The 27,549-nt window shown below is 40.0% G+C and overlaps 1 protein-coding gene across 1 annotated transcript in view; it reads right to left on the bottom strand.

Annotated features, from left to right (window-relative positions):
- The window catches only part of PCOLCE2 (procollagen C-endopeptidase enhancer 2), a 99,463-nt gene that overhangs the window by 17,877 nt on the left and 54,037 nt on the right, over positions 1-27,549 (bottom strand). The window contains exons 3-5 of the mRNA XM_027544219.1: positions 18,154-18,409; positions 4,695-4,819; positions 1,279-1,415 (exon numbers count right to left, since the gene is read on the bottom strand). Coding sequence (XP_027400020.1) covers positions 1,279-1,415; positions 4,695-4,819; positions 18,154-18,409 — 518 coding nt within the window. The remainder of the gene's footprint in view (positions 1-1,278; positions 1,416-4,694; positions 4,820-18,153; positions 18,410-27,549) is intronic.

The following is a 27,549-nucleotide window of genomic DNA, read 5'->3' as shown; positions in this document are numbered from 1 at the left end:
GGCACAGCCAAAGAAATAAATAAAAGTAAATTTAAAAAAATAAAGAAAATGCTGTGCTTTAATTCTAATGTGCCTATGGGAAATCACAGAAATTCACTAAGATCAAGTGATGCAGATACTTTCACTAGGTTGAAGAACAGGGTAAGAAAGACCTTTTTTTTAGAAAGACTATTTAAATTAGCACAATGGTGACTTGCAGGCAAGCAGTAGTCATTTAAACTGCCACCTTTACTAGTACTCTATGCGAAGGTGTGACATGTAGTTTAGTCCTAAGTCGTGTCTGACTGTTGTGACCCCATGAACTATAGCCCACCAGGCTCCTCTGTCCATGGGATTCTCCAGATAAGAATACTGGAGTGGGTTGCTATGCCCTCCCAGGGGATCTTCCCAACCCAGGGATCAAACCCAGGTCTCCTGCATTGCAAGTGAATTTTTTACAGTCTGAGCTGCCAGGGCTTACTCAAACGAGAATTTGGGCAACCATGTGAGGAAGCATAAAGCCCCCAAAGGTCCAGGACATACCTCTGATCAGGTAAAATCATCTGCATCCAGCTAGCCTAAGCTTCCAGGTTTCCTCATCTGGATTCTCAATAAACAGCCCCCAAATTTTTCCTTAGAATTTTCCTCATTCTGCTATGACACTGGAGCTCCTCTCACAAGGCAGTGAGGTTTCCAGGTCTCTGGCTCAGCATCTGCGCCTGGGGCATCACCAACTCTGCTTCGGTGTATCTATTCAGCTGCCCAGGCCTCTCTGCTGCTGCTAAGTCGCTTCAGTTGTGTCCGACTCTGTGCGACCCCATGGACGGCAGCCCACCAGGCTCCCTACTCTCTTGTTAATGCTGCCTTGCTCTCTGGGTTGGCTATTCTTTGTTTTGTTGCTGTATGGGACTCCACTGGGAAGGAACCCAAGAATTTGTGAACAAAACAACACAACACCTTCCAGAAAATACAATATAATTGGGCAATTTTAGGGGACATCCCTGGTGGTCCAGTGGTTAAGACTCCCCCTTGCAATGCAGGGGACTTGGGTTCGATCTCTGGTCGGGAAACTAAGATCCCACAAGCCGCAGAGCAACTAACCCCACACGCCACAACTACTGAAGCACACACACCACAACCAGAGAGTCCATGTGCACAACATAACAAAGATCCTGCGTGCTGCGACGAAGATGTGACGTAGCCGAATAAAGAAAGACATACTTAAAAAATACAGTAAAAAATAGACAATTTTATAAGAAACAAGTTTAGAGCCCCTAAAATAAAACAGGTGCTACTTACGCAGGGGGGCTGTCGCCACAATACTTTCCAATTCTTTCAGCGTCGTTGATCTCCCCACCATTAAACACAGCCACGTAATCGTACCGGCAGTAGTTATCACGCTCAACATCAAATTTCTCAAACTTTAATTCTATAAGCTTTAGTGAAAGCACAACATTAGAAGGGTCAAAGGGGTAGTGCAGAAAAACATCAAACAGAATTCTTCCTCTCCTCAGGTTTGTAAGGGTACCGTGTTTTTCCTTCCTAAAAAAAATGTATTCACCTTCTTTACATTTTTTCTTATTGTTTTCAAACTTCTTTAGTTAACAACATTGTGTTATTCTCTTGCTTTCATTTTTAATTATCTCAAAAGATCACTTTAAGCCCAGATCAACCCTAGTTAGGATCTTTTTTTAATTGTGGTAAAAGTCACATAATATAAAACATATAATTTTAATCAGGCTTCCCTGATAGCTCAGTTGGTAAAGAACCCACCTGCAATGCAGGAGACCCTGGTTTGATTCCTGGTTAGGGAAGATCTGCTGGAGAAGGGAAAGGCTACCCACTCCAGTATTCTGGCCTGGAGAATTCCATGGACTGTATAGTGGCACTTACATTCACATTCTTGTGCAACTCTCACCATCATCCATCTCCTGAATATTTCACCTTCCTGAATTGAAACTCTGTCCCCATTAAACTCCAAGTCCCCATTCTTCCTCCCCCACCGCCGGCCCCTGGCATCTACCAATGTACTTTCTGACTCTATAATTTGATTATTCTAGGTACTTCATATAAGTGGAGTCAAACAGTATTTGTCTGCACTTACAGAATCCCACGGACAGAGGAGCCTGGCGGGCTATAGTCCACGGGGTCGCAAAGAGTCAGACACGACTCAGTGATTAACAACAACTGTATATTAGAATGCATTTTTAAGGTTACCGATCTAGGATCTTAAACATGGGAACTCTGTTCACTTACAGCTAAGAAAGTACAGAAACACTACATAATCCTAGCAATCAATATTAAGACTTAAATTGGGTTTGTATTGGAGTGGAAATTGGGGCTATATACCAACTTCATTCTTCTCTAGAGGAAAACTAGTAGAAATAAAAAGTATTACCTACAATGTCCCCTGTAGTTGGGATGTGGTGTTTGTGTACATGTTTGGTTGTCTGAGATGGGTGGACGCAGCAGTTCTACCTTCAAGGGAAGGAGACTAATATTTCCATCACATGCAAAGAACTCAAATTCTTCAGGGCCAGAGGTTCAGGGAAGTGGGAATTGACTTTGATGTTTTCTGGAAGTATGTTTTAAGACTGTGTCTGCCAAGCACAGTGTGCTTGGTGATCTGGTTGATTTTGAAGAGGCTGCATAGAAGCATGAATGCACAAAGTCAGTGTTAGATTTCTGAAGTTCTTTTTTTTTTGGCACTGGTACCAACAATAGTGTCCTAAAATACTCAAGTCGATAGGAAGTTTTGATTTAAAAGCAATCATTCCCCTTATAAAAGCAGATCTTTCAAGAGGCCCTCCACTGTATGAATCAAAGGAAGTCTCACTGGGTTCATAAATACCCATGGCACCCAGAGACTGGTCCCTATTCTTCCTGGGTGGGCAGGCAACCCTCCCTAATGCTTACGGAAGATAATAGGTGTTAACTCATGTTAGGACAGACACGATGTTATTAGCTGTTAGCTAGCGAAGACTTGGACAGTAATGTCGGTGAAGTTGTAACAGCAGTGACATCACAAAGAGACATAAAAGGAAAGTTTGGCTTTGAACATGATTGCCACATATCCACATATTTATCCACTTTTCAAAAGCACCAGCAAAGGCTAAATAATAGCTTATTCATACTCAACACTGCTTTAAGTTACATTAAAATATTTCCCCTTTGGGTCCTGTAACTTTTCATTGGTCAGAAACAAAATGCATTCCAGGTTACTAAAAAATTGGCTGAACTTTTTGTACTTAGAAATTGGTTACAAATTTTGGGAGAGAAAATAAAAATAAACAGGGTAAAGTAGAAAGCTATGATTTTTTTAAAAGATATCTTTTAATAGAAGAAAATGCCCAAAGATTTACAGAGAAATTACTTAAGACTTAATTTTCTCATATTATTTTTCTCATTTGGACAGTTTCCACTGATTTCAGACACTACAACTATGACTAGAGACTCAACTGGCTAAAGCCAAAAATTAAATAAGTAAAATCTAAATGTAATTTAAATAAAGAGAAAAACTTGTGGAAAAGATGGCAAATTGTAATCTGCAAGTATAATTAAATGGAAATCACTTAATCTAACATATTTACAAATGACACAAAGAGAAAAATGATCAATACAATCTCAAGAATTACATAATAGCTTAAATGTTGGATAAATTTAATTTTTAAATGTTATCTTAAACTATAAAATGTTCAATAGATTTACAGAATCCTTTATTATCAAATAAATGAGTAAATTTTTCATTTAAACATAAACCTGAGTTTTAGGATTATGATCAAAGTATGTGTGTGTGTGTGCAGTCAAATCGCTGACCTGCACGGTATATTTGCTGAATAATTTTCCACTAAGGAAATGAATATATGGCAAATAGTATTTGTGTAAACAAAAGATCAAGTTAGAAAAAATTTTTTAACAATATCGTAATATTCACCATACAGTGTTTGGATTAAAGTCTATAATGATTCCCATAACAATAATTTTTAAAAGTTATTTTCAAAATCCTATAGCAAAGAGTTGGTCTATTTTCATGCTAACTTCTATCCTGAAATTAATATCTGAAAGTGGTCCCCAGAAAGGGTAAAAATTCATATAACCACAAACTAATAAACACTGGAAAACTAGATCTCTGTTGATTGTTTTAGAGCAATGAATAGGTATTTGTGGGGAACCTGCACAAATTTTAAACAACAACCAAAAAAAAGAAAAAGAAAAAGCATCATGGAGCACAGCAGTTTTCATATCAGAGACCTTGTTCTTAGAAAAAATGATGTGATGTGCTTGCACTGGCTTTGCTGAAGTGAAGCATTCTGGCTGTTTTGGATTTGGTGATTCAGAGGGCTGTTACCAGGACATGATGCTCTGTGAGCAGATGGTAACCTGAGGTGTATGTAAACTTGGAGATTTGTTGTCCTCCTGCACTTGGTCACTGCTGCTCATAAACCCGTGCTTATAACACCTTCCACAGTGTTTAAAACAACCTCAGGTGGGATTTGCAGGCCGTTTGTATTTTAAACCTGTTGAAAATTATAATTCTCTAATGGGAAATTAAATCCATGACTTTGCAAGTCAGAGAGCACAAAGGCAACTTTAACCTGGGTCTCTGCATGAAGAAATCCTGTGTCCAGCAGGGCCTTCCTTGCCTGTTATCTTTAACAGTTCACACTGGGCAATTCACACATGCATATTTTCTTCATGTTTTCAGGGAACCTCACCTGATTCTTTGGGGCTACGATGTGCCACACACAAGTGACTCCTGCAGGGTAATCACGGTCTGGCCAGTTGGGGGTTTTGAAAGAGCCGGAAGGTCTTTCAAGGAGGCCTCCACAATACTGATCACCTGAAGTTATTAAAAATGAAAAAACGTCCACGTTTATGGCAATGCAACCATATGGAAATAGGAACTTTGAATACTGACACTATAATAAAGGCAGTAGCAGATGCTCTTAGTTTTTCCCTTAAAAAATGGTTGTATAGTCTCCTTTAAACACACACACAGGCACACACACACACACATACACGCACATACGCACACACAGAATGATCTCAAGGTTACCTGACAGATCACATCAGCATAAGAGAGTGAAGGAGTGAAATGAGGGCCATAGACTCTTTTCTTTTCCCCATTTTTTGGATGAGACAAAACATCTGGGCTGGTACTCACACATTCAAACACCATGCAGGCTCAACCAATTCTATGTATATAAGAGCTCAAAGCAGGGGTATTTATTAATAAGGCTAAAATTCAGGTCCATGGACAAAGTCTGACTGAGTTATTATAGACAACTCTTATTACTAGAAAGCTGTTTATAAATCTTTCACAATTTTCAAGAATAATATTGTCAAAACAATATATGTTTATAAAACTGTCAGCGATACAGAAAAGCATTAAAGGTAGGATTGATTTCTAGATTGGCCTGATGTTGGGCAAGCTCTCTCCTGGTCTGAGAAAAGTGACTGCTCCAGAAAAGTCTGCTGGATTAACAGGTACGGGGTGTCACGTGGGGTGGCTCCATGCCTCACAGCTAACCATGCCCCCGGACTTGGGGCCGGGCACGCGCATTTCTGCTCTGAATGACTTCAGAACAGAGCCAGGAAGGCTAGCCCCCAGGAGCCTCAGGAAGGGGCTGTTGGCGGCGCCCTCACACCACACAGCACAGGCCTGCTTGGTTTGACAGGGACTGTGCTTCTTCAGCCTGCGTCCCTCGTCTGCCCTCTGTCCCCAAACCCTCGGTTCCTCCCTCGCCTGCACACTGAGATGGCCTTGTGTGGGGGGATGAGACCGTCCCCCACTCATACCTCTGTTTCTCCCACCCCAGACCCTAACCTAGAGCCCAGACTCAGCCGTGCTGAAGGTTCTCCCTTTAGGCACAAATCTCATTATTTCACTAGGAGGTTCCGGAAGTTTCACCAGAGCCAGACTCAGCAGTAGTTCTGACAGTGAGGATACTAAGGATGAAGGTTTGGTTTCACACTTGGTTTTCAACAGAATATTCTGCAATGCTAGCTTCCTGGCCTGTGCAAATATTAGCCTCACTTCCCTGGGACTGAACTGGGTTTCCTGGACATATCTGAGGTGCTGCTGCTGCTAAGTCGCTTCAGTCGTGTCCGACTCTGCGCGACCCCATACACGGCAGCCCACCAGGCTCCACCGTCCCTGGGATTCGAACACTGGAATGGGTTGCCATTTCCTTCTCCAATGCATGAAAGTGAAAAGTGAAAGTGAAGTTGCTCAACTCAACCCCATGGACTGCAGCCTACCAGGCTCCTCCGGCCATGGGATTCTCCAGGCAAGAGTACTGGAGTGGGTTGCCAGTGCCTTCTCCGGGACACATCTAGACTCCTAGTAAAGCTGCTTATTCCCCGTGGGGGGTGATTGAATTTGGGTTAAGATTTCCTCAAATTCCACCACTTAAAACTAACCACAATAAGTATGTGACAAATGCATTTCAGACATCTCTATGCATATGTACTAAAGGGTTGATTGAAATAATTTTAGAAAGATATTTCAATACAAGTTTTAATTTAATTTTACTTGGATTTAACCAAGAAAGAAAAACAAACTAATTCATATACTTTAATAAAATATTTGACACAGAAGCTAATCATTCTTAAAAGGATTCTTTAAATTGAAGACAATGTATTATAAAAATAGTGGTTGGAATAATTTCTACAACTTTTTGTTTATGGAAAACTTCAAGCATATACAAAGCAAACAGACAATATAATGAATCTCTATGTATTCGTCGTTCAGTTTCAACAAGTATCATCATTCTACTATTCTTTTTTTAAATGTTTTTTTATTTTTGTTTATCCTTTTTGACCATGCTGTGTGGCATGGGGACCCTTAGTTCCCCAACCAGGGATCGAACCCAGGCCCCTGCACTGGGAGTGTGGAGTGTTAACCACTGGATCACCAGGGAAATCCCATCATTCTACTATTCTATCAATATAGCTAGCCAATGCCCACCACTTGCACTATTATTATTATTACTTTATATGTTTGAGGGAGGTAAATTCGATACTTTGAAATGCACAAATCTTAGCTGTAAAAATTTGAAAAATGGTTACACCTGTGTGAGCCACACTCCTATGATGTATGTATCCAAAATTTCTGTATCCTTCACCAGTCAATTTGCTGGATCTCCACAACACTTTTCTGAAAGATTTCACTGTAGATTAGTTTTATTCTAGAGCTTCATATAAATGGAATCATATGGTGTTCCTCTTCTGTGTTTGACTTCTCTTGCCTGGCACAATGTCTGAGATGCAGTCATGTTGCTGTGTGTATTGGTAGCTTGTTCCTTGACATTGCTAAGTAGTATTCTGGGGTGTGGAAACAACAGTTTGTTCACCCATTCTCCCGCTGATATCCATCTGGGTTGCTTCCAGTCTGGGCTACTGTGAATGAAGCTGTTATGAACATTTTTGTACAAATCTCTTGGTGGACTTGTATTTTCATTTCTCTTATGTAAATACCCAGGAATGCAATTGCTGGGCCAAGAGTAGATGTAGATGTTTAATTTCATAAGAAACTAAAATATTTCCCCAAGTGGTTTTAGTATTTTATGCCTCTCACGGGATGAGAACTTTGGCTGCATCACATCTTTGCCACCATTAAGTGCTGTCAGTTTGTTTGTTTTTAACCCAACCTGGTGGGTATGTAACAGTATCTCATTGTGTTTTTAATTTGCATTTGCCTGTTAACTAATGACACTGAACAGTTTTTCATGCACTTATGAATCATTTGTGTATCTTCTTTTGGAAAGTAAATGTTCAACTGTTTGCTCATTTTTATATTTATTGGGATCTTTATCTTTTTACTGTTGAGTTATTTAAGTTCTTTATTCTGAATACACGTCTGTTATGAGGTATTTTTGCAAATGTTTTTCCTATTCTTTAGGCTATCTATGTAAAATTATCTTTTTATAAGCATTAGTTTTCACTTTAATGAAATTTGCATGGTACATATTTTTCCACCCTTTTATGTTTAGCCTGTTTTGTCTTCATATTTCAAGTGCTTTCTTGTAGACAATTATGGTTGGGCTTTGCTTTTTTTTTTTTTTTCTAATTTTATTTTATTTTTAAACTTTACATAATTGTATTAGTTTTGCCAAATATCAAAATGAATCCGCCACAGGTATACATGTGTTCCCTATCCTGAACCCTCCTCCCTCCTCCCTCCCCATACCATCCCTCTGGGTCGTCCCAGTGCACTAGCCCCAAGCATCCAGTATCGTGCATCGAACCTGGACTGGCAACTCGTTTCTTACATGATATTTTACATGTTTCAATGCCATTCTCCCAAATCTTCCCACCCTCTCCCTCTCCCACAGAGTCCATAAGACTGTTCTATACATCAGTGTCTCTTTTGCTGTCTCGTACACCAGGTTATTGTTACCATCTTTCTAAATTCCATATATATGCGTTAGTATACTGTATTTATGTTTTTCCTTTTGGCTTACTTCACTCTGTATAATAGGCTCCAGTTTCATCCACCTCATTAGAACTGATTCAAATGCATTCTTTTTAATGGCTGAGTAATACTCCATTGTGTATATGTACCACTGCTTTCTTATCCATTCATCTGCTGATGGACATCTAGGTTGCTTCCATGTCCTGGCTATTATAAACAGTGCTGCGATGAACATTGGGGAACAGGTGTCTCTTTCCCTTCTGGTTTCCTCAGTGTGTATGCCCAGCAGTGGGATTGCTGGATCATAAGGCAGTTCTATTTCCAGTTTTTTAAGGAATCTCCACACTGTTCTCCATAGTGGCTGTACTAGTTTGCATTCCCACCAACAGTGTAAGAGGGTTCCCTTTTCTCCACACCCTCTCCAGCATTTATTATTTGTAGACTTTTGGATCGCAGCCATTCTGACTGGTGTGAAATGGTACCTCATAGTGGTTTTGATTTGCATTTCTCTGATAATGAGTGATGTTGAGCATCTTTTCATGTGTTTGTTAGCCATCTGTATGTCTTCTTTGGAGAAATGTCTATTTAGTTCTTTGGCCCATTTTTTGATTGGGTCGTTTATTTTTCTGGAGTTGAGCTGTAGGAGTTGCTTGTATATTTTTGAGATTAGTTGTTTGTCAGTTGCTTCATTTGCTATTATTTTCTCCCATTCTGAAGGCTGTCTTTTCACCTTGCTAATAGTTTCCTTTGATGTGCAGAAGCTTTTAAGGTTAATTAGGTCCCATTTGTTTATTTTTGCTTTTATTTCCAATATTCTGGGAGGTGGGTCATAGAGGATCCTGCTGTGATGTATGTCGGAGAGTGTTTTGCCTATGTTCTCCTCTAGGAGTTTTATAGTTTCTGGTCTTACGTTTAGATCTTTAATCCATTTTGAGTTTATTTTTGTGTATGGTGTTAGAAAGTGGTCTAGTTTCATTCTTTTACAAGTGGTTGACCAGATTTCCCAGCACCACTTGTTAAAGAGATTGTCTTTAATCCATTGTATATTCTTGCCTCCTTTGTCAAAGATAAGGTGTCCATATGTGCGTGGATTTATCTCTGGGCTTTCTATTTTATTCCATTGATCAATATTTCTGTCTTTGTGCCAGTACCATACTGTCTTGATAACTGTGGCTTTGTAGTAGAGCCTGAAGTCAGGTAGGTTGATTCCTCCAGTTCCATTCTTCTTTCTCAAGATGGCTTTGGCTATTCGAGGTTTTTTGTATTTCCATACAAATTGTGAAATTATTTGTTCTAGCTCTGTGAAGAATACTGTTGGTAGCTTGATAGGGATTGCATTGAATCTATAAATTGCTTTGGGTAGTATACTCATTTTCACTATATTGATTCTTCCAATCCATGAACATGGTATATTTCTCCATCTATTAGTGTCCTCTTTGATTTCTTTCACCAGTGTTTTATAGTTTTCTATATATAGGTCTTTAGTTTCTTTAGGTAGATATATTCCTAAGTATTTTATTCTTTCCGTTGCAATGGTGAATGGAATTGTTTCCTTAATTTCTCTTTCTGTTTTCTCATTATTAGTGTATAGGAATGCAAGGGATTTCTGTGTGTTGATTTTATATCCTGCAACTTTACTATAGTCATTGATTATTTCTAGTAATTTTCTGGTGGAATCTTTAGGGTTTTCTATGTAGAGGATCATGTCATCTGCAAATAGTGAGAGTTTTACTTCTTCTTTTCCAGTTTGGATTCCTTTTATTTCTTTTTCTGCTCTGATTGCTGTGGCCAAAACTTCGAAAACTATGTTGAATAGTAATGGTGAAAGTGGGCACCCTTGTCTTGTTCCTGACTTTAGAGGAAATGCTTTCAATTTTTCACTATTGAGGATAATGTTTGCTGTGGGTTTGTCATATATAGCTTTTATTATGTTGAGGTATGTTCCTTCTATTCCTGCTTTCTGGAGAGTTTTTATCATAAATGGATGTTGAATTTTGTCAAAGGCTTTCTCTGCATCTATTGAGATAATCATATGGTTTTTATTTTTCAGTTTGTTAATGTGGTGTATTACATTGATTTTTTTTTTTTTGTTTTTTTTTTAATTTTATTTTATTTTTAAACTTTACATAATTGTATTAGTTTTGACAAATATCAAAATGAATCCACCACAGGTATACATGTGTTCCCCATCCTGAACCCTCCTCCCTCCTCCCTCCCCATACCATCCCTCTGGGTCGTCCCAGTGCACTAGCCCCAAGCATCCAGTATCGTGGATCGAACCTGGACTGGCAACTAGTTTCTTACATGATATTTTACATGTTACAATGTCATTCTCCCAAATCTTCCCACCCTCTCCCTCTCCCACAGAGTCCATAAGACTGTTCTATACATCAGTGTCTCTTTTGCTGTCTCGTACACAGGGTTATTGTTACCATCTTTCTAAATTCCATATATATGCGTTAGAATACTGTATTTATGTTTTTCCTTCTGGCTTACTTCACTCTGTATAATAGGCTCCAGTTTCATCCACCTCGTTAGAACTGATTCAAATGTATTCTTTTTAATGGCTGAGTAATACTCCATTGTGTATATGTACCACTGCTTTCTTATCCATTCATCTGCTGATGGACATCTAGGTTGCTTCCATGTCTTGGCTATTATAAACAGTGCTGCGATGAACATTGGGGTACACGTGTCTCTTTCCCTTCTGGTTTCCTCAGTGTGTATGCCCAGCAGTGGGGTTGCTGGATCATAAGGCAGTTCTATTTCCAGTTTTTTAAGGAATCTCCACACTGTTCTCCATAGTGGCTGTACTAGTTTGCATTCCCACCAACAGTGTAAGAGGGTTCCCTTTTCTCCACACCCTCTCCAGCATTTATTATTTGTAGACTTTTGGATCGCAGCCATTCTGACTGGTGTGAAATGGTACCTCATAGTGGTTTTGATTTGCATTTCTCTGATAATGAGTGATGTTGAGCATCTTTTCATGTGTTTGTTAGCCATCTGTATGTCTTTTTTGGAGAAATGTCTATTTAGTTCTTTGGCCCATTTTTTGATTGGGTCGTTTATTTTTCTGGAGTTGAGCTGTAGGAGTTGCTTGTATATTTTTGAGATTAGTTGTTTGTCGGTTGCTTCATTTGCTATTATTTTCTCCCATTCTGAAGGCTGTCTTTTCACCTTGCTAATAGTTTCCTTTGATGCGCAGAAGCTTTTAAGGTTAATTAGGTCCCATTTGTTTATTTTTGCTTTTATTTCCAATATTCTGGGAGGTGGGTCATAGAGGATCCTGCTGTGATGTATGTCGGAGAGTGTTTTGCCTATGTTCTCCTCTAGGAGTTTTATAGTTTCTGGTCTTACGTTTAGATCTTTAATCCATTTTGAGTTTATTTTTGTGTATGGTGTTAGAAAGTGGTCCAGTTTCATTCTTTTACAAGTGGTTGACCAGATTTCCCAGCACCACTTGTTAAAGAGATTGTCTTTAATCCATTGTATATTCTTGCCTCCTTTGTCGAAGATAAGGTGTCCATATGTGCGTGGATTTATCTCTGGGCTTTCTATTTTATTCCATTGATCAATATTTCTGTCTTTGTGCCAGTACCATACTGTCTTGATAACTGTGGCTTTGTAGTAGAGCCTGAAGTCAGGTAGGTTGATTCCTCCAGTTCCATTCTTCTTTCTCAAGATCGCTTTGGCTATTCGAGGTTTTTTGTATTTCCATACAAATTGTGAAATTATTTGTTCTAGCTCTGTGAAGAATACTGTTGGTAGCTTGATAGGGATTGCGTTGAATCTATAAATTGCTTTGGGTAGTATACTCATTTTCACTATATTGATTCTTCCAATCCATGAACATGGTATATTTCTCCATCTATTAGTGTCCTCTTTGATTTCTTTCACCAGTGTTTTATAGTTTTCTATATATAGGTCTTTAGTTTCTTTAGGTAGATATATTCCTAAGTATTTTATTCTTTCCGTTGCAATGGTGAATGGAATTGTTTCCTTAATTTCTCTTTCTGTTTTCTCATTATTAGTGTATAGGAATGCAAGGGATTTCTGTGTGTTGATTTTATATCCTGCAACTTTACTGTAGTCATTGATTATTTCTAGTAATTTTCTGGTGGACTCTTTAGGGTTTTCTATGTAGAGGATCATGTCATCTGCAAATAGTGAGAGTTTTACTTCTTCTTTTCCAATTTGGATTCCTTTGATTTCTTTTTCTGCTCTGATTGCTGTGGCCAAAACTTCCAAAACTATGTTGAATAGTAATGGTGAAAGTGGGCACCCTTGTCTTGTTCCTGACTTTAGAGGAAATGCTTTCAATTTTTCACCATTGAGGATAATGTTTGCAGTGGGTTTGTCATATATAGCTTTTATTATGTTGAGGTATGTTCCTTCTATTCCTGCTTTCTGGAGAGTTTTTATCATAAATGGATGTTGAATTTTGTCAAAGGCTTTCTCTGCATCTATTGAGATAATCATATGGTTTTTATTTTTCAATTTGTTAATGTGGTGTATTACATTGACTGATTTGCGGATATTGAAGAATCCTTGCATCCCTGGGATAAAGCCCACTTGATCATGGTGTATGATCTTTTTAATGTGTTGTTGGATTCTGATTGCTAGAATTTTGTTAAGGATTTTTGCATCTATGTTCATCAGTGATATTGGCCTGTAGTTTTCTTTTTTTGTGGGATCTTTGTCAGGTTTTGGTATTAGGGTGATGGTGGCCTCATAGAATGAGTTTGGAAGTTTACCTTCCTCTGCAATTTTCTGGAAGAGTTTGAGCAGGATAGGTGTTAGCTCTTCTCTAAATTTTTGGTAGAATTCAGCTGTGAAGCCGTCTGGACCGGGGCTTTTGTTTGCTGGAAGATTTTTGATTACAGTTTCAATTTCCATGCTTGTGATGGGTCTGTTAAGATTTTCTATTTCTTCCTGGTCCAGTTTTGGAAAGTTGTACTTTTCTAAGAATTTGTCCATTTCTTCCACGTTGTCCATTTTATTGGCATATAATTGTTGATAGTAGTCTCTTATGATCCTTTGTATTTCTGTGTTGTCTGTTGTGATCTCTCCATTTTCGTTTCTAATTTTGTTGATTTGATTTTTCTCCCTTTGTTTCTTGATGAGTCTGGCTAATGGTTTGTCAATTTTATTTATCCTTTCAAAGAACCAGCTTTTGGTTTTGTTGATTTTTGCTATGGTCTCTTTTGTTTCTTTTGCATTTATTTCTGCTCTAATTTTTAAGATTTCTTTCCTTCTACTAACCCTGGGGTTCTTCATTTCTTCCTTTTCTAGTTGCTTTAGGTGTAGAGTTAGGTTATTTATTTGACTTTTTTCTTGTTTCTTGAGGTGTGCCTGTATTGCTATGAACTTTCCCCTTAGGACTGCTTTTACCGTGTCCCACAGGTTTTGGGTTGTTGTGTTTTCATTTTCATTCGTTTCTATGCAAATTTTGATTTCTTTTTTGATTTCTTCTGTGATTTGTTGGTTATTCAGCAGCGTGTTGTTCAGCCTCCATATGTTGGAATTTTTAATAGTTTTTCTCCTGTAATTGAGATCTAATCTTACTGCATTGTGGTCAGAAAAAATGCTTGGAATGATTTCTATCTTTTTGAATTTACCAAGGCTAGCTTTATGGCCCAGGATGTGATCTATCCTGGAGAAGGTTCCATGTGCGCTTGAGAAAAAGGTGAAATTCATTGTTTTGGGATGAAATGACCTATAGATATCAATTAGGTCTAACTGGTCTATTGTATCGTTTAAAGTTTGTGTTTCCTTGTTAATTTTCTGTTTAGTTGATCTATCCATAGGTGTAAGTGGGGTATTAAGGTCTCCCACTATTATTGTGTTATTGTTAATTTCTCCTTTTACATTGATTGATTTGCGGATATTGAAGAATCCTTGCATCCCTGGGATAAAGCCCACTTGATCATGGTGTATGATCTTTTTAATGTGTTGTTGGATTCTGATTGCTAGAATTTTGTTAAGGATTTTTGCATCTATGTTCATCAGTGATATTGGCCTGTAGTTTTCTTTTTTTGTGGGATCTTTGTCAGGTTTTGGTATTAGGGTGATGGTGGCCTCATAGAATGAGTTTGGAAGTTTACCTTCCTCTGCAATTTTCTGGAAGAGTTTGAGCAGGATAGGTGTTAGCTCTTCTCTAAATTTTTGGTAGAATTCAGCTGTGAAGCCGTCTGGACCGGGGCTTTTGTTTGCTGGAAGATTTTTGATTACAGTTTCAATTTCCGTGCTTGTGATGGGTCTGTTAAGATTTTCTATTTCTTCCTGGTCCAGTTTTGGAAAGTTGTACTTTTCTAAGAATTTGTCCATTTCTTCCAAGTTGTCCATTTTATTGGCATATAATTGTTGATAGTAGTCTCTTATGATCCTTTGTATTTCTGTGTTGTCTGTTGTGATCTCTCCATTTTCGTTTCTAATTTTGTTGATTTGATTTTTCTCCCTTTGTTTCTTGATGAGTCTGGCTAATGGTTTGTCAATTTTATTTATCCTTTCAAAGAACCAGCTTTTGGTTTTGTTGATTTTTGCTATGGTCTCTTTTGTTTCTTTTGCATTTATTTCTGCTCTAATTTTTAAGATTTCTTTCCTTCTACTAAACCTGGGGTTCTTCATTTCTTCCTTTTCTAGTTGCTTTAGGTGTAGAGTTAGGTTATTTATTTGACTTTTTTCTTGTTTCTTGAGGGCTTTGCTTTTTAACCCATTCTAATACTGTCTTCTAATTGGAGTATTTAATCCTCTATATTTAATGTGTTTATTGATATGCTTGGATTGAGTGTGCCAACTACTATTTTGTTCTATTTGTCACACCTTTCTCTTGTTCCATCTCTTCTTCCTTTCCTGCCCTCTTTGCGGGGGTTAAATAATTCTGGTATTCATTTTAATCTTTTGGCTTTTAGTTAAAATGAAAAAGGCATTTTTAATGGATTCTCTAGGGACTGCAATATGCATCTCTAACTTATCACAACCTTTTAGAGTTAACTGAATATTTCTTCATGTATGGTATATTTCCACTTGCTTCTCCATCCTTTGTTCCATTGTTGTCATATATTTTATATCATATATTATACTTGCCACAATACGCACTTAAGCTTTTTGTTTTGAACAGACAGATGGTAAAGAAATGAAGAGAAGAAAATAAAATAATACATAGTCTGCTATATTTACCATTTCCAGTGGCCTTCAAATCTGTTACCTTTCAGTTACCCTGTGGGGCCACTTCCCTTCAATTTAAGAAACTTCCTTCAGTATTTCTTGTGACATGGTTGTTTATCTGAAAATGTCTTTATTTCACTTTCATTTTTGAAGTCTGGTTATAGAATTCTGGGTTGATGCTGTTCCACTGCCTTCTGGCCTCTACTGTTTCTGATTAAAAGAAAGCCATCCTGCATACCATTGTTTTTCTATATGTAATTTGGGTTTTATCTGATTGATTTTAAGATTTTCTCTTTATCTTTTGATTTCTTGCATCATGATGTGGCCAGGTGTGGCTTCATTTTTTACTTATCTCATTTGGGGTTTGTTAACCTTCCTAGCTCTGTAAATTGATGTTCTTCACTAAATTTGGGTGGCTCCAAGCCATTATTTCTTGAGATACCTTTTTTCTGCACTTTTATCACTCTCTTTTTCCCCTGGGATACAAATTACACATATGTTAGACCACCTGATATTGTCTCACTAATCTCCAAGGCTGTCATTTTTTTCATCTTTTTCCTACTGGTTCTTCAGATTGAATCAGTTCTAATCAAAACCACTGCATTTTTCTTCTACCATCTCCAATCTACTTGTAAGTCCCTCAGATAAATTTCAAAATTTCATAGTCTCTTATCTTTCAGCTCTATTCTTTTCTGTATTCAGCTGTATTCTTTTCTGAGATTCTCAGTTTATTTTTCTTACACATATATTTTCCTTTAAATCTTTAAACATATGTATAATAGCTGCTTTAAAATGCTTGTCTGCTAATTGTAACCTCTGGGCTAGGTGCAGTTTTTTAAAAGTATTTATTTATTTTTGGCTGTGCTGGGTCTTTGTTGCTGCACTGGCTTTTCTCTCGTTGTGGTGAGCGGGGGCTACTCTCTCGTCGTGGTGTGCAGCTTCTCTTTGTGGTAACTTCTCTTGTTGCTGAGCACAGGCTGTAGGGTGCATGGGCTTCAGTAGTTACGGCACGTGGGCTCAGTAATTGTAACTCCTGGGCTCTAGAGCATAGGCTCAGCAGTTGTGGTGCACGGGCTTAGTTGCTCTATAGCATGTGGGATCTCCCTGGATCAGGGATTAAATCTGTATCTCCTGCATTGGCAAGCTGATGCTTTATCACTGAGCCACCAGGGAAGCCCTGGGGGTCAATTTTTATTGACTGCTTTTTTTGTTGTATATAGACACACTTTCCTGGTTTCATCAGATGATTGGATACTGTACATTATGAATACACTATAAAGTATATACATATGTATATGTATATACATTATGTGTATGTGTATACATTATGATACACTATAAAGTCTCTAGATTCTACTGTGTTCCAATGAAAAGTGATTTTTGTTCTGGCAGGCATTCAACTTGGCTATATCCAAGCTCGAAGTCTGTCACCCTGCTAATGGGCAGCAGCTGTATCTTGGATCGGTTTCTTCATATTCCAGATAATGCTTTTGTGCCAGGCCACCTGGGCTCTCCCCCATATATGTAGAGTTTAGCTGTTATCCAGAGATTTGGGTGGATTTTATGTGTATATTTTGTGCCTCAATTCTTCAGAAGCTCCCAGCCAGGATTTCCTCCCAAGTGTTCTGGCTGCTCTGTCAGCCCCAGATTCTGTACTCTAATATCTCAAACCAGAGAGGCTGAGCTACAGTCCAAGGCAAGAAAAGATTAGGCAGTGCCTTTAGGCAGAAGGCTGCAGATCTTGGCCATTGCAGCTGTCTTCCAAGGATGGAGGTTTCTACCCTTGGGAGATCACATGTACTGATGTGAAACTACTCCAACTTGTAGGGCGAAGCAAAAAGAAAAAGCTGTGAAACAATATGAAAGCATGACCCCACTTATACATTTTAAAAGTTATTGCAAAAGTACAAACTAGTAAGTAAGTGCACAAAGCATGTATGGGACCCACCAGCCATGCCTGGCTGTTTCTAAGAGGGGACTACTATGGGGCAAAAGTCTCTATATCTGTATGCAAGGTTTCACATTTTTTACTCCATGAATTTCTACATTTGAATTTTATAAGAATATATATGGGCTTTAAAAAAATACTGATTTTTGTATATGGTTTATCTCAGAATACATGAATATAATTCCCTGTGCCATACAGTAGGACTTGTTGTTTAACCATTCTATATATAACAGTCTGCATCTGCTAACCCCAAACTTCCAGTCCATCCCTGGCCATTGGCAAGACTGATTTTTTTGATGGTTTGGTGGGCTCAGCAGTAAAGAATCTGCCTGCAATGCCAGAGACCAGGTTCAATCCCTGGGTCGGGAAGATCCTTTGGAGAAGGGAATGGCAACCCACTCCAGTATTCTTGCATGGAGAATTCCATGGACAGAGGAGCATGGTGGGGTATAGTCCATGAGGTCGCAAAGAATCAAATATGACTGAGTGACTAACACTTTGATGATTTGGTGGTATTTATTAGCTCTCCGTTTGAGAAGAATTGCTCTTAAACTTTGGATTAAGTGCCTAGAACAGTGCCTGTCATACAGGAGGCATTCAGTAACTATGGGCCCTTATTATTGCTGTAATGTGGGAACAATACCTCTTTCATTTGGTTCCGCGGCAGAGAACATGGCCATGAAGCCATTCCCAGCTGTGTTGGCGTCGGAAATCATCTGCACCATCATCTTGTTGCTGCTGGACACAAGGGCTCCAGGCCGGAACGTGCCGCAGAAGCGCCCGATGCGCTGGCCGTTGGCATGGCCATTGTACACATCCACAAAGTCATAACGACACAGGTTGTCACTCTCCAGGTCTATGAATCGGAAATTAAGAACTACCACTTTTCCCTCTGGAACCTGCCAAGAAAACGGCCAAGGGGAAAACTGTGTCATGGGAATGGTGTCTGAAATCTTCACATCTAAGCCAATTACTGAAATGAGCAGAGAAAAGGTTAATACCCCAGATCATGCTTTTTTCCTTCAACACTGAATGAGGCCATAAAAGGCATTCTACCATAATGCATTCCCAGTAAAAGACGAGCATTTATTATCTTTTCACAAATTCCACAATTCTCTAGGGTACATGAGCTTATTCTTAGGGAGTCTGTCTCAAAGTTGCAAACTATTGGATCAGTCTTGTTTTTGAAAATTAATTATTAACTTGTTTGGCTGCGCTAGGTCTCAGTAGCAGCATGCGTTTTGGGTTTTTTTTTTTTTTTTTTTTATTAGTTGCAGCATGCGAACTCTTAGTTGAGGCATGTGCGATCTAGTTACCTGACCAGGGATCAAACCTGGGCCCCCTGCATTGGTAACACGGAGTCTTAGCCCTAGACCATGAGGGAAGTTCCTGGATCAGTCTTATTAATTAACAAATCATAGCTTACAAAGAATACCAGGCCTGACTGGATCTTAGCACACATCTCACATCTGCACATTCTAAAGCACCATGGCACTCAGACATAGTGCTCGGCAAAGATCCATTTGAAATGTCAATTCTTACAAATAACACAATAGGACAATCTCAAGACATAGAATGTTTCTATGAAATTCAAACTCAAAGGGTGATTTGGCAACTGTGTAGGTAATTTATAGATAATTCACTTTGGGTCCTCAAGAGGCCAGATCAATTATCTACACTGATTATATTGATTAATTGTTGAATCAGCTCTTCTCAAAGTCACTGAGTTTTTGTTTTCCAGGTGAAAACTATATACTAGGCAGCCTTGAAACAAAATATGCTGATGAAAAAGATGCGTTTTCACTTTCTCCACTTTCTCATAAGACTTTTTTCACCATAATTTCCTCCTCACTCCTTGTTCCCTGACTAGGTAGAGAAAAATGGCTACAAAAGCATTTGGCAGGATTCTTAAAAAAGCCCCATTTATTTCACACTATTTTTTAATTTCTTCATACAAGCTGTTTAGTCATAAAGTCTTGATCAGATTTGTTTCACACTCAATAGCATAAGAATTTCATTCTGTAAAAACCTACAGATGACACAGATCAGTGATTTAAAAACAACAAAGATCCACAAGCAACACTGTTCACTTCATCTTAATTAACCATCTCAGACTTAAGGATCAACAGATGCCATCACATGTATGTGGCTTCCCCATGTTGGTAAGTGCCCCATACTGGTAAGTGACATGAAATTTTTTTTTCCTATAATAAGAAGTGTGTCAGTGCTACGTGCCTTTTTTAATCAAACACATAACACCCAACGGAGAAACTATAACCCAGTAATCACAAGAAGGGGGATATTTTAGCTTTACCATTGTTGCATTCTAATTGCTGGAGGCTTATCTTAAGTATGAACATCAGAAGCTCTAAAGCCACAGTCTAAGAAGCTGACAGCAGAAAACACAATTTAATTTTTAAACATTCTCACTGAGATATTTGTTGCAGAATGTCCTTGGTTTTTTTGTTTTGTTTTGTTGCATACAATCTTTCTTTATCCCATGATGAGAAAATTATCACAATGTGGTGCCACATCTGCTACCTTGACTATAGGCAAGCTCTCCATGAATCACTGAAAAATTCCCAGTTAAGAAAAACATTTGTAACTAAAGTAATTTGGATTGTCCTTGAGTGAATAATGACTATTTGCGTAAATGTATAAACTCTATGGAGGGCAATTCAAAGCTATGACACTCATCCACCCACAAAGTGAGTGTAGATGAAAAAGGATAGAGTTCTAAGGATGGAGTCCTGGGGGCATTCCAATGTCATCGTGTCTCAAAGATGAAGCCAAACCACCAAAGGGACTGAGTCAGTAAGTAGGAGGCAACCAGAGGAAGGATGTGGTGCCCAGAAGCCAGACAAAGAGAGTGTGTCAAGCAGGAAAGACGATTGGCAGAATCAGGCGCTGCTGTTTAGTCAGTAGGATGATGACTGAGATATGACCACTGGGTTTAGCAACCAGAGGTCACTGGTGACTCTGACATGGCTGTTTTGCTGGACATTAGCAGGCTGGGGAATGCTGATCTAAGACACCGTGGAGCACGGATGGTCTGCCCAGTGAGCGGAAGGCAGGCAGATGCAGGGAGGTTGGTACACGAGGCTGTGGTGGCATATGAAATTTTCTTCTGATTACTTTGCTTTTCTCAGTGAAATACAGAATGAGGTCATCAGCAGCAAAAGAGTGGATATGGGAGGAGCTACTGGGAGTTTGAGAACAGATGAATAGGTAACAGATTGCTGCTGAGTCGCTTCAGTCGTGTCCGACTCTGTTCGACCCCATAGATGGCAGCCCACCAGGCTCCCCCGTCCCTGGGATTCTCCAGGCAAGAACACTGGAGTGGGTTGCCATTTCCTTCTCCAATGCATGAAAGTGAAAAGTGAAAGTGAAGTCACTCAGTCGTGTCTGACTCTTAATGACCCCATGGACAGCAGCCTACCAGGCTCCTCCATCCATGGGATTTTCCAGGCAAGAGTACTGGAGTGGGGTGCCGTTGCCTTCTCCAGTGTAATAGATTAGGGAAGTGTAACAGGGCTGCCATGAGTGCTGAGGTCCACTGGAATTAAATGAATTAAAAGTGAGTCCTCCCTACCATATGATCCAGCAGTTCCACTCCTGGGTACATATTTGAGAAAAACAAAAACAGTAATTCAAAGACACCTGGGCCCCAGTGTTCATAACAGCATTATTTACAAAGGTCAAGATATTCAAGCAGCCTACGTGTTTATCAATAATGAAGGGATAAAGATGTGGTACATATATACAATGAAATATTAGTCAGTCATAAAAGAATGCAGTTTTGCCATTTGCAACATGGATGGACTTGGACTCTGGGATTCCCTGGTGGCTCAGACGGTAAACTCCTGCAATGCAGGAGACCTGGGTTCAATCCCTGCGTTGGGAAGATCCCCTGGAGGAGGGCACGGCAACCCACTCCACTATTCTTGCCTGGAGAATCCCCATGGACAGAGGCCTGGCAGGCTACAGTCCATGGGGTCACAAAGAGTCAGACACGACTAAGTGACTAAGCACAGCACAGGATGGACTTGGAGAGTATTAGGCTAAGTGAAATAATTTAGACAGAGAAAGACAAATACTGTATGATATCACTTAAGAGTGGAATCTATAAAGTACAACAAACTAGTGAATGTAAAAAAAGAAGCAGGTTAACAGAGAACAAATCAGTGGGGAGAGGGCAGGGAGCAAAGGGAGCAGAGTAGGAGGTAAAAACTATTATGTACAAAATCAACAAGACCTGGTTTCGATCCTTGGGTTGGGAAGATCCCCTGGAGGAGGGAAAGGCTACCCACTCCAGTATTCTGGCCTGGAGAATTCCATGAACTTCATAGTCCATGGGATCGCAAAGAGTCAGACACGACTAAGTGACTTTCACTTTCACAAAATAAAGAAGCTACAAGGATATAGGGTACAACACAGGGAATACAGCCAATAATTTATAATGTTAATAACTATAAATGGAATGTAGGCTTTAAAAGTTGTGAATCACTATGTTGTATTCCTATAACTTACATAATCATGTACATAAACTATGTCTCATTTAAAAGGAAAAAAGTGAGTCCTCTGCGTGGTTGTATTCTCTTTCTCCCCAGCCATGTTCAGCTCCCTAGGTGGAGGTCCAGAGGAGGCAGAGTGGAATTTAAGCAGTGTTGTGGGAGGAGTTTGGGGAGGTGGAGGGATATTTGCCAAGTTAGGACGATGAAGGGAGAGGGGACATAGGCAGGGGAATGACCACAATGGTGGACTACGGAATCCACGCTGGGTTATAAGGACAGAAGTCAGGACTCAGTGGGGTGAGGACAGTTGTTCTTGTTCAGTGGCTCAGTCGAGTCAAACTCTTTGCGACCCCATGGACTGCAGCACGCCAGGCTTCACCATCTCCCAGAGCTTGCTCAGACTCATGTCCATGGAGTCAGTGATGCCATCCAACCATCTCATCCTCTGTCGTCCCCTTCTTCTCCTGCCTTCAATCTTTCCCAGCATCAGGGTCTTTCTAATGAGTCAGCTCTTTGCATCAGTTGGCCAAAGTATTGGCACTTCAGCTTCAGCATCAGTCCTTCCAATGCATATTCAGGACTGATTTCCTTTCGGACTGACTGGTTTGATTACCTTGCTGTTCAAGGGACTCTCAAGAGTCTTCTCCAACACCACAGTTCAAAAGCATCAATTCTTTGGTGCTCAGCCTTCTTTATGGTCCAACTCTCACATCCATACATGACTACTAGGAAAACCATAGCTTTGACTAGACAGATCTTTGTTGCCAAAGTAATGTCTCTGCTTTTTAATATGCTTTCTAAGTCAGTCACACCTTTTCTTCCTAGGAGCAAGTGTCTTTTAGTATTATAGCTGCAGTCACCATCTGCAGCAATTTTGGAGCCCAAGAAAATAAAGTCTGTAGATTGTGGTGGAGGCAAGGATAATGACAATGAATGTGGATGACTAAGAAGCAATGGAGAAGAGAAGATAAAAGACCCAAAGGGATCATCCACACAGATGTTGAAATGGCTGTGAATAATGACAAGATTAGTCCTGAAAACAGTGACCATAAGCCAGGGCCCAAAGTTTATAAGAAATGTGGAAGGCTGTCGTGAAGTCTTCCGATGACTGCAACATGGAAGGACACGGGACATGATGGTCTTGTTTCACTGGTAATTTCTCAGTTCTCTGTCACTGAGAAAATAGTGTGACTGCAATCAGGCTGTTGAAATGGAACCCAAGCTTTGGAAATCCATTCCCTATGGGTAAATCATTTATTTTCCAACGTTCTTTACTTGGTCTGGATGCAATGAAAAGTTGAAGCTTCTCTGAGAATGAGACACAAATATGTTGGTAATAGAAAATGGGTTACAGCATGTAACTCTGAACACAAAATCCAACAACCCTAACAAAAATTCTTTGGAGGGAAGATTTCAGGGGAGATCAGTATTCACTGTGGGTCTCCCGGAACTAGATAAATGCCATCTCACACTGAAGGCCAAGAGAAATTCTGTTGCAAGTGAGATGCACATCGTAGTGAACCCTTCACTATAGCACAACACTGTTCATCTTTATACGAGGAACCAAGACTGCTGTTTTATTGACTATGCCAAAGCCTTTGACTGTGTGGATCACAAGAAACTGTGGAAAATTCTGAAAGAGATGGGAATACCAGACCACCTGACCTGCCTCTTGAGAACTCTGTAAGCAGGTCAGGAAGCAACAGTTAGAACAGGACATGGAACAACAGACTGGTTCCAAATAGGAAAAAGAGTACATCAAGGCTGTATATTGTCACCCTGCTTATTTAACTTAAATGCAGAGTACATCATGAGAAATGCTGGACTTGAAGAAGCACAGGCTGGAATCAAGATTGCCGGGAGAAATATCAATAACCTCAGATATGCAGATGACACCACCCTTATGGCAGAATGTGAAGAACTAAAAAGCCTCTTGATGAAAGTGAAAGAGGAGAGTGAAAAAGTTGGCTTAAAGCTCAACATTCAGAAAATGAAGATCATGGCATCCAGTCCCATCACTTCATGGCAAATAGATGGGGAAACAGTGTCAGACTTTATTTTTCTGGGTTCCAAAATCACTGCAGATGGTGACTGCAGCCATGAAATTAAAAGACGCTTACTCCTTGGAAGGAAAGTTATGACCAACCTAGATAGCATATTCAAAAGCAGAGACATTACTTTGCCAACAAAGGTCCATCTAGTTAAAGCTATGGTTTTTCCAGTGGTCATGTATGGATGTGAGAGTTGGACTATAAAGAAAGCTGAGCGCCAAAGAATTGATGCTTTTGAACTGTGGTGTTGGAGAAGACTCTTGAGAGTCCCTTGGACTGCAAGGAGATCCAACCAGTCCATCCTAAAGGATATCAGTCCTGGGTGTTCATTGGAAGGACTGATGTTGAAGCTGAAACGCCAATACTTTGGCAACCTGATGCAAAGAGCTGACTCATCTGAAAAGACCCTGATGCTGGAAAGATTGAGGGCGGGAGGAGAAGGGGACGACAGAGGATGCGATGGTTGGATGGCATCACCGACTCGATGGACATGGGTTTGGGTGGACTCTGGGAGTTGGTGATGGACAGGGAGGCCTGGCGTGCTTCGGTTCATGGGGTCGCAAAGAGTCAGACACGACTGAGCACCTGGACTGAACTGAACTGAACTGAAGATTGCTGCCCTGTGATGTGAACTCTGCTAAGAGTTTCTGGATTATCATTCTAAAGGATTTTGGAAAGCATCTTCTCTGAAGATGACCTTCCACTTCAAGAATATATAGTCTGTATCCTTGGTTATTCTTTGTTAGGCGTATAAAAAAATATTTAAAGATACATAAAGTAATATACACTTGGATACCAACAAGCCAGAATTGATTATTGTTAACATTCTTTAAAGTCTCCTTCAATCAAGTAAATAAATAATTTCAGATAAAATAGCTTTCTTTGTCCTCATGTACAGCCTCATTCCCCTGCCTTTCTCAGAAGCAAACATTCACAAATTTAGTGAGTTTCCTTCTGTGCTATTCAAAAAGCTAAATTAATATACCTGTATATGTATCCATGCAAAATCCATAATTGTGTTTTTATGTAAGTTTTAAAAATGAATGAAAGTGGGATACTGCTGTACATATCACTTTCCAACATGGGCATCCTTGAATTTTCTCAAGGGTGAGGAAGAAGAGAAGTGGGAGAAATTAAAACAACAGGGATTTGGTAAGCTATTTATTCTACCTAGAGCACTTTTCCACTTCTGCCCTTCTCTTATTCAGGCTCAGGGTCTCATTTTCAAGGTCACCTCTTCCTGGAGGTGCATCCAGACCCCTCCCACGTCCTCCTCTCAAGATGGGCTCTGCCCAGTTAACAGCCTGGCCCTCGGGTCTCCAAGCCCTAGAAGGCTCAACCCACTTACTTGGCCCCTGTCTGTTTTCCCTGAAAGATGGAGTTCTAGAAGGTAAGGATCCTCATGCCTTGTTCACTGTCCCATTCCCAGCTTCTGGACAACCCATGGCTGCAAGCAGAGTTGTATCATAAAGATTTACTAAATGAATGAATCCATCAAGAGCTAAATGGACATTAGGTTCTTTACACAAATCCTGGACAAGGTACCTCCTGGGTGGCTCTGCCTCTTTGAGTTTTAACATCTCATACCCTATCCAGCAGCAAAACTCTAGAAGGCCTCTTTCTTTTCTAGGTCATTCTTTAAAAAAAAAAAGAAGACATATCCTTGGGGAAACTATCTTTCAAATCTCCTGTGAATGCTAACACAATGCAGAAACTCAATTAAGACACTTTCTTGGGGTAACATATTAGACAAGGCCACTGATTTGTGAGATCAAATTGACCAGGGGATAAACTATCTGCCTGTAGAAAAATAAATCTGTATTCGTGTTTTTCCCTATCAGCAGCTGAATTCTTCGTCGACCAAAGCCCGGCGCTGCAACAATGACCTCAGCTCACCCCGCAGTTCCTGGGATGTCCTCACGGTCACAGGCAAGTGTGCCAAGTCGCCCAATGCCAATGCCAGGGCTGCTGCCAGAAAAGGAACCGGGAACTGCATTCTAGGCTGGTTGTTTGCATTTTCAGGAAACTATAAGCAAATGCAAATAGAAGTCAGCTTCTTTTGTCTGGAGTGTAGATTTCCACAGAAATGGGAACGCTCCTTTGTATCTACAGTTTTTCTCTCCCCAAAACACCATTTACTAATTTAAGCAAAAAAATCTGTTTCTAAAGACTGATTTTTAAAAAAGCCCTTGTTTTTCATTCCTTTTTATGACTAATACCATGCTTCCCAGGTGGCTCAGTGGTAAAGAAACTGCCTGCTGATGCAGGAGCTGCAGGAGACATGGGTTTGATCCCTGGGTCAGGAACATCCCCTGGCAACCCACACCAGTATGGGAATTCCAAGGACAGAGGAGCCTGGTGGCTAACAGTCCACAGGGTGAAAAAAGAGTCAGACAAGACTGGGCATGCATGCACATCAGATCAGATCAGTCGCTCAGTCGTGTCCGACTCTTTGCGACCCCATGAATCGCAGCACGCCAGGCCTCTGTGTCCATCACCAACTCCCGGAGTTCACTCAGACTCACATCCATCGAGTCAGTGATGCCATCCAGCCATCTCATCCTCTGTCGTCCCCTTCTCCTCCTGCCCCCAATCCCTCCCAGCATCAGAGTCTTTTCCAATGAGTCAACTCGTCACATGAGGTGGCCAAAGTACTGGAGTTTCAGCTTTAGCATCAGTCCTTCCAAAGAAATCCCAGGGCTGATCTCCTTCAGAATGGACTGGTTGGATCTCCTTGCGGTCCAAGGGACTCTCAAGAGTCTTCTCCAACACCACAGTTCAAAAGCATCAATTCTTCGGCACTCTTTCTTCACAGTCCAACTCTCACATCCCTACATGACCACAGGAAAAACCATAGCCTTGACTAGACGAACCTTTGTTGGCAAAGGAATGTCTCTGCTTTTGAATATGCTATCTAGGTTCGTCATAACTTTCCTTCCAAGGAGTAAGCATCTTTTAATTTCATGGCTGCAGTCACCATCTACAGTGATTTTGGAGCCCAAAAAATAAAGTCTGACACTGTTTCCACTGTTTCTCCATCTATTTGCCAGGAAGTGATGGGATCGGATGCCATGATCTTCGTTTTCTGAATGTTGAGCTTTAAGCCAACTTTTTCACTGTCCACTTTCACTTTTATCAAGAGGCTTTTTAGTTCCTTTTCACTTCCTGCCATAAGGGTGGTGTCATCTGCATATCTGAGGTTATTGATATTTCTCCCAGCAATCTTGATTCCAGTTTGTGTTTCTTCCAGTCCAGCGTTTCTCATGATGTACGCTGCATATAAGTTAAATAAGCAGGGTGACAATATACAGCCTTGACGAACTCCTTTTCCTATCTGGAACCAGTCTGTTGTTCCATGTCCAGTTCTAACTGTTGCTTCCTGACCTGCATACAAATTTCTCAAGAGGCAGATCAGGTGGTCTGGTATTCCCATCTCTTTCAGAATTTTCCACAGTTTATTGTGATCCACACAAA

Source organism: Bos indicus x Bos taurus, chromosome 1 (assembly GCF_003369695.1).
Source record: "Bos indicus x Bos taurus breed Angus x Brahman F1 hybrid chromosome 1, Bos_hybrid_MaternalHap_v2.0, whole genome shotgun sequence".
Classification (NCBI taxonomy): domain Eukaryota; kingdom Metazoa; phylum Chordata; class Mammalia; order Artiodactyla; family Bovidae; genus Bos; species Bos indicus x Bos taurus.
The sequence above is the reverse complement of the archived record's forward strand: the minus strand, read 5'-3'. Positions and strand labels throughout refer to the sequence as shown.